Genomic DNA, 11,012 nt, shown 5'->3' with positions numbered 1-11,012 from the left:
TTCAAAACTAGTCTCGGAAAATCTTTACAATAGGCACTAAATTAACATTGCATTAGACATATAATACCAAGGTCTCTAGGTAGGGGCACAGTAGTAGGTAGGTACCTACCTAGTAGGTACCTAAATAAAATTTCCTTAAATTTACTAAGATTTTAATTTTTGACAACCCTATTAGGCAATGCCAATTTTCCCCATTAACAAACCAAATAACCCCCACGTTGTTCCAATTAGACCTGTTGACGTGCCAATTTCCCCCTTCACCGTTCCTATTATCTCAAAAATAACCTAAAAACGAGTGGTTATCGAAAAACTAAGATTTATAATGAAATATTACAATTATTTACTTACTTTTTGATTTATATAAACCACAATACACTATTATGATCGATATTACACAAATTTCAACACTTTTCACAATATTACTTACCTAAAACTTGAAGTTAAAACGCACCATGCACACGTGTTGACGACTACCCTGACTTTAAATGTGTTTTTCTTACTGAAACGCCATTGGCTGATTTAAATGCTCAGTGTAGCCAGTAGCAAAAAATACCATATTCGTTCAGAAATTAATAAGTTGACCTCCTGTCTGGTTGTAATGGAACTAACAGACCAGTTTAGAAAAGCAGACTTTTATTCCAATTTACCCCGCGATTCCTATTTTCCCCGTTTTACGGTACATAATATTTACATTAGTTGTAATTTAATTAACCATCTATTACAGAATTAAAGTTTGTCTTAAAAAAATGCTTTTATTCCCAAATCTCCTTTTAAAGTATCCCATCAAATTGAGGGGCAACTAAAATAATTTTAGCTGGCATTGGCATACCCACAAACTAGGTACTAAGAAGATACGGCATACCACATTAAGCTTTTGAGCTTTTAACTTTTAACCATTTGGGGTTATTGACCCCATCTATTGAGATATAAAGGGGTCCACAGACCTGCAACAAGTAGGTGTTAAGAATTCCATCGATCGATTAAACGACGCAATCTATCGAATTCAATGAAGCTATGAAGATTATAGTCTGGCAAACCAATTTGCCAGAAGGAGAAGGCGAATTCTAAAGCGTATTTTTTTCTACTGTACTTATATATCACTTACTTATATACATTACTTGGCAAAATCACGATCAAATCGAAGACAAAATCTATAGTCTGTCAAAGGTCTGTTTGATTTCAAACATAGACAGAGATAATCATACTATCTTTGTCTTACACTAGTACTAGCACTCAAAAGAAAAGGATGAGTATTGTTTTTTTTGTTCCTATTTACTGATAAGATTTGGTTGACCCAGTATACATGGCACATCTACAGAGCCCCTTTGGTTTAAAACAATTGAAAAATGTCTCTGCCCAGCGAGCTGTCAAATTTGTCAAAGTCAAATTCATAGTTAAAAAAAGTCAAATCAAATTGCATTTTTGAAAACAAAAACATACAAAATTACGTGTTCGACTACAATAGATATTAAGTTATACCCTCATAACAAATAAATTGTTGTTCATTTTGTGTAAATTACTGTTCAGAGGCTCACACAATATTTACTTGGCTATTAAAATGCACAGGTTAGTCGTCGAATACTTAAAAACATAAGCAAATGAAGATCAATGTATTGATGTAGTTTAATAAACATTCATTTGTTTTAGAATAGTACATTTGGATTTAAAAGGTGCACCGTTCAAAGTACATTATTTAGAAAAGGTACGTATGTTATTTGATCGCTTGAATGTTTAAAGTGTTAATAATTAATTTAATTATCTACGTTTCAATAAATTTTAGGTTCTTGCCGGCATTTTAACACCGATGTGCCATCGCAGAATTTCTAAAATTGCTAAATATTTACATGGAATAATTTCGGAAGCTTTTCATAATTTCGTATGGGAATTGTAATTTTGCTTTTGATAGTAGATTTTTTTTATTTGTGGAATTTCGATGAACAACGAATTTCCAACTTTTTGCAAACTTGCACATCTGTAGTTTTAACCAGTTGAGTCCTACGGACGCGATATCGCATCCGAAATGATGATACATAATGTATTTAATTTAAAAAAATTCAGAACCCAAGTGTACATTTTAATCTGCGGGCGCAGCATGGTTCCATTTTTATCGCCTGTCACTATTCCCATCACTTTCGCACTTGCATACTTGTTCGAACGCGACAGGCATGGTGACAAGCGATAAAAATGCGACCATACTACCGCCGCTGTAAGTATTGTAGATGCATAGCACAGAATAAACAATACACATTTACGGCATTATTCATAAACTTCAGCTGATGATCGTCATTTGTCCTCTGGAATAACAAACGATCATCAGCTGATTAAGCTAGCAGCCATTTATGAAAAACGCCATTAGTTTATTCACTTTAAATTTTAGAGTGAATAAACTAATGGCGTTTTTCATAAATGTCAAGATTTTAGAGTCTAAAATCTTCATTTACTAGGTGATACTAGCAGCAAAGTCATGGGGAGCAACAGGCATCCTTCTAGAGTGGGAGGACACCTTTCCGTACTCTGCAGCATTGGCAGACATTGGCAGCGTCCGTGGCAGCGGGGGCGATGGCATGTACAGCTTAGATGAAGTTCGGCATCTGCTGAGGTTCATTAAGGATCATGGCTTGGAGCCTGTGAGTGAGCCTTTTTTATTTATTGTGGATTTATCTTATGAAGATGTGAAAAATAACTCTTTTGGTTGTAGTTAGTTGGTTGGTTGTCAATTTTTTTGACACTTTCCGCAAATTTCACATCTGTAATCTTTATACTAGGATGTTTACCTCTATCAGGAAACTTTTTATTAATTATTTGTTATGAAATATCAATGCCAAAAAATAATTCTTACTAAATACTAAACGAAAAGTATGATAATTTACAGATCCAACTCATCCAAACCATTGGGCACATGGAGTTTGTGCTAAAGCACCCGGCTTACCACAGCCTTCGTGAACTAGCTCGCTCGCCGGCCGTGCTGTGTCCGTCCCGGCCTGAAGCCCTACAGCTGGTTAAGATGATGCTGGATCAGACGCTGGACGCTCAGCCCGCAGCGGAGTACCTGCATATAGGGGCTGACGAGGTAAAGGACATACTATAGCCTTACTTTCACCTATCAATAGAGTGATTCTTGAGGAAGGTTTAGGTGTATAATTTGTTAAGGTTTTGTGTAACCCGTGCGAAGTCGGGGCTCACTAGTTTAATTATAAATCAAATATTTAATAGTATACACAAAAAGAGGAAAGTCAGCTTCTGGTAGCGGAAAGGAAAATCTTTCGTAAGATCCTGGCACAGACAATCCAACCTCTAGACATAGCATAGTCGCGCTACCCCCTCTGTCACACATACGGTAGCGTTACTCCATCTTCGAGTCAATCCCGTGCCGTGATTGGTCCGTGTCTGAACGGACCAATCACGGCACGGGATTCGCTCACCTCGTCCCCCCGCACCCCCGTATTTTTGGCAGCATCGGTTTCATGAAAGAATTGGCCTAAGCTCAGTCTAGAGGTTGGATTGTCAGTGGATCCTGGGACCTATCAAGAGAGACAACGGCATCTGGAGGATAAGAAGGAATGCCGAAATCGAGGAGTTGGTGGCCGGACCCAATGTCATCGGCGAAACGAAATCCCACAGACTTTGCTGGTTCGGGCACCTATTAAGAATGGGAGAGGACCGAGCTGCCAAGAGGGCGTACCTGGGAAGACCGACTGTAGTAGGTAGTAGTAGTAGGTAGGTAGGTTGGCCCTGATACCGCTGAGGAGACAGTGTGGAAGCGGATCTGCGTCAGCTTCAAGCCAATAATTGGCAGGAAATGGCGCGGTATTAGGAAAAGTGGTGTGCTCTCGTTTCGGAGGCCAAGATCTTCTTTGGGTCGCTGAGCCGTAATAGTTAGTTAACCTCTCGTTTCCCAGGACCTCTCAAATCCATACAATTCCGACTCATATTGGAGCCACTGGGAACTGAGAGGTTAATAGTATTAGTGAAAAACCCTTTACTTTCTTTCAGGTATGGCATACAGCGGTATGTGCAGACTGCCAGAGCCGAGCTGCCAACAACATTCACAACACCGCCAGCCTGTATCTAGAGCACATACGAGAACTGGCCTTATTCCTTAAGCAGAAGAGGCCACATTTGACTGTGCTTATGTGGGATGACATGCTGCGGTCAGTTAAAGCTGAGACATTGAATGGTAAGCATAGTAAAAGAAAAGACAATTTGAAATAGAATCTGTTCAGAAAGAGAAGGGTCGTAGCAGGTATTGGGCCCCATACATTCCGCTCAAACGCTACAGGGGGATTGTCAAAGTAAATTATTATTATTATTCTATAAGCAGGCAGGCTAAAAAAGGTCATTATGGACACTTGCATATTGCCCAGTTTGACATATGGTTGCCAAACATGGACCTTCACAGGCAAAATTCGAAACAAAATCACAACATGTCAACATGCAATGGAGAGGAGCATGCTAAAACTCAGAAAGATACAAAAAGTCAGAAACGAGGAAATAAGAAAGAGAACGAAAATTATAGATGCGCTAAAACAAGCCCTACAACTTAAGTGGAAATGGGCTGGCCATTTGTCCCGATACTTGGACGGAAGGTGGACCTTAAGAGTAACAAAATGGCCAGGACCAAGGGGAAATGGAAGGGTACTGAGGAGGCTTTTACCCAGCAGGGATCAGTGCAATCAAAAGTGCAACCAATTTAATAAAAAAAAAAAAAAAAAAACAAATGATATTTAAAGCACTGAGCAATAAAGCTATAATAATAATAATAATAAGCAGGCAGGCAGTTGTGACAACTGATATTGCCTGTATCCAGTAATCATTGACAGTTGTCATTGACAAGTAGATGTATAGGTGTGCTTGTCTAGTTTATTTTTAAATTGGTTCACATTTTGTGCTGAAACCACATCTTCAGGGAGTTTGTTCCAAGCCCTCACTACTAGGTTGGTCAAAAAATGCTTATATGGGTTTCTGTGGGACTTATGCCTTTCTAACTTTAAGTGATGACCTCTCAGACGGGTGTTGTTGTTGCGCTTGAAATTATGGAGCCACAGTAAATTTAATGCCATCTTTCGACAGAAGATTAAAACCTTTAGAACACCATTTGACTTTGATCCTTATTTTTTCACTGATATGTGTTAGATTTATTGTTGAAAAGTAACGCCATCTACTCGAGACTAGGCCAAAGGTATGGGTGCAATCTTTTCGGACGATGGCATGTGCATTAAAGTTTAAAATACCCGGGACACCGAGCTTGGCTATGAAAACATACAAAAACTCAAAAATACGCGTTTCCCGGAGATTTTTGCCCCCGAAAACCCCCATACAGCAAATTTTATCGAAATCATTAAGAGCCGTTTCCGAGATCCCCGAAATATAGGTATATAATATAAATATAAATGTCACCGTAAAATTGTAAACACTCGTCATATTATAATCTCGCTAGTTACATTATAAACTGACGGTAGGGAGATTATAATCTAACCTAACCTAACCTACGTTAGATTATAAACTAACGGGTTCACAATCTTACGGTGTCATATATACATACATATAATACAAGAATTGCTCGTTTAAAGGTATTAAAGTTTAAATAAATAAATAATTCATTTTCAGCATATCAGCTAGGAGAGCTAGTTCAGCCAGTAGTCTGGCAATATAACGCTATAGAGCACTTCCACATAGACCCGTCACTGTGGGGGAGCTACCGACAAGTGTTCCCGCAGGTCTGGGCCGGCTCTGCGTTTAAAGGGGCCAATGGCAGTTGTCAGGTGACTACACTGTGTTATATCATATCAGCTAGTTCAGCCAGTAGTCTGGCAATATAGCGCCATGGAGCACTTCCACATAGACCCGTCACTGTGGGGGAGCTACCGGCAAGTGTTCCCGCAGGTCTGGGCCGGCTCTGCGTTTAAAGGGGCCAATGGCAGTTGTCAGGTGACTACACTGTGTTATATCATATCAGCTAGTTCAGCCAGTAGTCTGGCAATATAGCGCCATGGAGCACTTCCACATAGACCCGTCACTGTGGGGGAGCTACCGGCAAGTGTTCCCGCAGGTCTGGGCCGGCTCTGCGTTTAAAGGGGCCAATGGCAGTTGTCAGGTGACTACACTGTGTTATATCATATCAGCTAGTTCAGCCAGTAGTCTGGCAATACAACGTCATGGAGCACTTCCACATAGACCCGTCACTGTCAGTCATATCTGAGAGTTAGACCAAGAAAAGTCTGCAACGATTTTGATAGCATACGCAGTGCAAGTGTTATTTATACGTCATAATTCCATACAAGTTTGACGTTTAAAATAACACTTGCACTGCGTGTGCTATCAAAATCGTTGCAGACTTTTCTTGGTCTAACTCTACCTACATACAGTGCCTACTACGGGATCTGATAACTTTTTAGTGTAAACACTATATGCGCCTGTTAGTTTTGGCAACATGAATTGTTTTTGGTTGCAATGTATGTATGTATGTTTGTACAGGTCAAATCTTGCAAGTTAAATTTGACCCACTTCCCGACTTCCAATGAAACTGAAAATTTGCATGAATATGTAAGTCTGGTGACAATGCAATATTATGGTACCATCGAGCTGATCTGATGATGGAGACAGGAGGTGGCCATAGGAACTCTGTGATGAAACAAGGCAACCTAATTGTGTTTGGGGGTTTTCAGAATTATCTCGATGAGTATTAGTTGCTTGTGGAAAGAAAAGTACAGTCAGCGATAAAAGCTTGTACCAAAATTGATATTTTTGCCATGTAACTACTTATTTACTATTGTTACAGATACTGTCCCCAGTTAGAAGGTACGTCAGCAACCAAGAAGCATGGAGGTTGGAAGTAAAGAAATATAGTCACAGCATCAGCTTCGCTGGAATCATTCTGACTGGCTGGTCAAGGTTAGTTTTCAGGGTTCCGTACCTCAAAAGGAAAAAGAAATGTGCAGTCAAGTGTGAATCGGACTTAATGTACGCAAACCCTTGGAACGCGAGTCCGACTCGAACTTGGCCGGTTTTTCTTTAGTGTGTGATATGTTTCAGTTTAAGACGAAACAGGAGCTGAGGATTTAAATATTATAGGAAAATATACCCGTTTCGCTAACGGAAGCGGCTCCTATAACTAGTGCGATAAGGACAAGGCGAAAAATCCTGCGTAAAAGTCTCAAAAATCGAGGTTTCGTACTCGACTGTTTCCTCCTCCAAAACTTAACCAATCGTAACCAAATTTGGAAATCTAAATGATTATGAAATTATCTGTGTCGGACCGTTTTGCTTTTTTGGCTAATTGATATCAGTTTTGAATACCACGACTCTCATTGCGGCATAGTCAATTAGGCCATTTTGGCTATTTTTGAAGGGCTCTAGCGCCTCAAAAAACAAAAATATCAAAAGAAGCAAAACGGTCCGACACAGATATTGACAATATTAATCTGTGTTGAAAAAATAATTGCTCTAGCTTCAAAACCCACGGAGGAAACAGTCGAGTACGTTTGTATGGAGAAATGACCACTCCTGTTGGCTCTTAACGGGGTCCGTTCATATCAATTAACTGTTCCAGGTTCGATCACTACGCGACGTTGTGTGAACTGTTACCAGTTTCGCTGCCAAGTCTTGCAAGCTGTCTAAAGGTGTGGACTATGGACGACATGTCTATAGGTATATATATCATGTCAATAACTCTAATATATATATATATATATATTTTTTTTACTCTAATATTATGGTACCTATGACATTTGTGTAGTCTAAATCCGAAGGGTAGTTTAACCCTTAAATGCATGACTTTTTCTTTTTGCCCGAAATTAATATATGTATCACATAATTTTTTGCCGATTCTAGGAAAAATAGTAAAAAAAAAATATAACTTCGATTTTCACTGCGAAATCAGTGTTAGAAGTTGAATTGGCTAAATCATATTTATGTAAATATGTAATTTTCAGTAATAGATATATGACTTTTTTTACTACCATTAGAAAGGTACACTATTTGTGATATACCTATGATAAAGTTTTTAAATATAAAATAATTACAAACCCCGAAAAATCTGCCCAAAATGACATACTAAAAATCATCAACTACCAGGTTTTTCCAAGTTTTCCGACATTCCGTCTATAAACAAATGTAATTTTTATAAATTAAAATACTGCGGAAACTTATGTAATGATTCGGAAAATTTATTAGTTTTACTATTGAAATAATATATAGGAACAAATGGAATTTGTTTAACCTTTAATCTGTGAGCTGTCGAATGCTTTGTAGACATTTGGCAACACTATGCATTTAAGGGTTAATTGAGTTATATGACTAGGTCGATTTGTGTAAGATTGATCCGTACTAATGTTTATTATTATTTATTTATTTTTATTTTAGTTATTTATTACACAAAAGTTACAACTTTTTTGTTAAGGACAAAGCTCCACAAAACTACATTTGTTTGACTGTGGAGTCGCATTATTCTATACTTCAATAAAATGTTATAAGTAATAGGCTTACATTGGGAGTTATAATACTAGGTAATGTCATGAATACTCTATAGGGCAACACATTCCCCTATATTGTAATCAAGAGATACATTTTAAGACTCTTTTCTATTTTACTTTTTTTGGGCTCTTTTACTATTACTATTTATATACATTCCAGATACAGTAGTAAGCGAAGTGCTGCCCCCGGAGCAGTGGCCGGGTTCGGAGCTAGCACGGTGCGTGCACTCTTTCGTCGTGCTCCGCGACCGTGCCTACACACTAGTGCACGGTGACCTGTGAGTTTATTTATCCCAGATACAGTAGTGACCGAAGTCCTACCCCGGAGCAGTGGCCAGGTTCGGAGCTGGCACGGTGCGTGCACTCTTTCGTCGTGCTCCGCGACCGTGCCTACACACTAGTGCACGGTGACCTGTGAGTTTATTTATTCCAGATACAGTAGTACGCGAAGTGCTACCCCCGGAGCAGTGGCCGGGCTCGGAGCTGGCACGGTGCGTGCACTCTTTCGTCGTGCTCCGCGACCGTGCCTACACACTAGTGCACGGTGACCTGTGAGTTTCATACAAATAATTGAAATAATAATCTTCTTAATAAACTTTCGCTGCAACAATCATCTGTCAAGATGCTGTGGCCAATGATGATGATGACACTCCCTGCCTGTCATTGTCATGTTTCATACACTAATCGCCATCGCCATGCAAACATTGCATAAAAAATTATAATTTTTCTTTTCAGAGTAAAAACTTGGCTGAATCCGTGGCAAATAGAAAATGGATACATAAATCCCGTCCAAGTAGAGGGCCTGGCCATGACCGTCCAGCAGTGAGTATATTATACGATTTATTTTTATAGGTACTAACTATAGTACTCGTATATTTATAACTATTGTACAACCGATCATGTATAGCTCCTCTTTTTCACCGTCATAGATATAGCATATAAAGTTAAACGAAATAATTATTAGGGTTTGTAACTTTATTATACAGGATGGGCCAAAAATACGTTGACACTAATACTTACGTAAGTAGTACAAAATAACTTAAAAATTAAAACTACAGTCTTTTTATGCAACATGAATTAATTGTCTTCAAAATAGCCTCCTTTCGCTTTGATACACAAACGCAAACGTTTGTTAAAATTTTCAACGATATGCCGCAGCTCCTCCAAGGATAATTTATCACATTATTTGGTTGCTGCTTAAAAAATAATATAAATAGACAAAAAACTCCTATTTCAGTTTACTCCTAGAGCTAACATCCCTCCAAACCGACCTGACTCGAACCCTATACGCTGTGACGGGTTCCCGGAGTGCCAGCGAGTGGCTGGCCACCTTCCCCGCCCCCGTGCTCAGACAACTGACGGAGCTGCGCGACGTGGCCGCGGCGGCCGCCAAGGGAGACGCCAGCGTCAGTCCCAGGCCGAAGCACTGCCATTTGATGACGCCTACTTAGGTATGTTATACTGCTGTCTTTTTCTAACTTTGTCCTGATTTTTCATTGTTAAGAACGATGATGAACGGATGATGAATGAATGATGAATGAATGAATGATGAACGGATGATGAATGAATGATGGATGAATGGTGAATGAATGAATGATAATAATGCTAACATCCCTCCAAACCGACCTAACTCGGACCCTATACGCTGTGACGGGTTCCCGGAGTGCCAGCGAGTGGCTGGCCACCTTCCCCGCCCCCGTGCTCAGACAACTGACGGAGCTGCGCGACGTGGCCGCGGCGGCCGCCAAGGGAGACGCCAGCGTCAGTCCCAGGCCGAAGCACTGCCATTTGATGACGCCTACTTAGGTATGTTATACTGCTGTCTTTTTCTAACTTTGTCCTGATTTTTCATTGTTAAGAACGATGATGAACGGATGATGAATGAATGATGAATGAATGAATGATGAACGGATGATGAATGAATGATGGATGAATGGTGAATGAATGAATGATAATAATGCTAACATCCCTCCAAACCGACCTAACTCGGACCCTATACGCTGTGACGGGTTCCCGGAGTGCCAGCGAGTGGCTGGCCACCTTCCCCGCCCCCGTGCTCAGACAACTGACGGAGCTGCGCGACGTGGCCGCGGCGGCCGCCAAGGGAGACGCCAGCGTTAGTCCCAGGCCTAAGCACTGCCATTTGATGACGCCTACTTAGGTATGTTATACTGCTGTCTTTTAAGGTTGTCACGATTTTTCATTGTTAAGAACGATGATGAACGGATGATGAATGAATGATGAATGAATGATGGATGAATGGTGAATGAATGAAGAATAATAATGCCAACATCCCTCCGAACTGACCTAACCCGAATCCTATTCGCTGTGCTTGATTGTATGATGAACGGATGATGAATGAATGATGAATTAACGAATGATGAACTAATGATGGATGAATGATTGATGAATGGTGAATGCAGCCCAGATGAATGGATGCTGGCTGAATGATCAACTAATGGTGAATTAATGAATTCATTAATTAATGATCAATGGTTGATGTATGAATGATGAATGACAAATGGCTAAATAACGAATGAA

The 11,012-nt window shown here is 39.8% G+C and overlaps 1 protein-coding gene across 1 annotated transcript; it reads left to right on the top strand.

Moving 5' to 3' along the window:
- The first annotated feature begins 1,489 nt into the window (after window positions 1–1,489).
- On the top strand, window positions 1,490–9,922 carry LOC134651249 (hexosaminidase D-like). The gene is made up of 11 exons (XM_063506318.1): window positions 1,490–1,566; window positions 1,648–1,702; window positions 2,445–2,627; window positions 2,873–3,070; window positions 3,994–4,177; window positions 5,608–5,762; window positions 6,779–6,891; window positions 7,550–7,647; window positions 8,632–8,749; window positions 9,207–9,293; window positions 9,709–9,922. The coding sequence occupies exons 1-11, from the start codon at window positions 1,559–1,561 to the stop codon at window positions 9,920–9,922; spliced, it is 1,413 nt and encodes a 470-aa protein (XP_063362388.1). The 5' UTR covers window positions 1,490–1,558.
- The last annotated feature ends 1,090 nt before the right edge of the window (window positions 9,923–11,012 follow it).

This window comes from Cydia amplana, chromosome 9 (genome assembly GCF_948474715.1).
Source record: "Cydia amplana chromosome 9, ilCydAmpl1.1, whole genome shotgun sequence".
NCBI lineage: Eukaryota > Metazoa > Arthropoda > Insecta > Lepidoptera > Tortricidae > Cydia > Cydia amplana.
The sequence above is the reverse complement of the archived record's forward strand: the minus strand, read 5'-3'. Positions and strand labels throughout refer to the sequence as shown.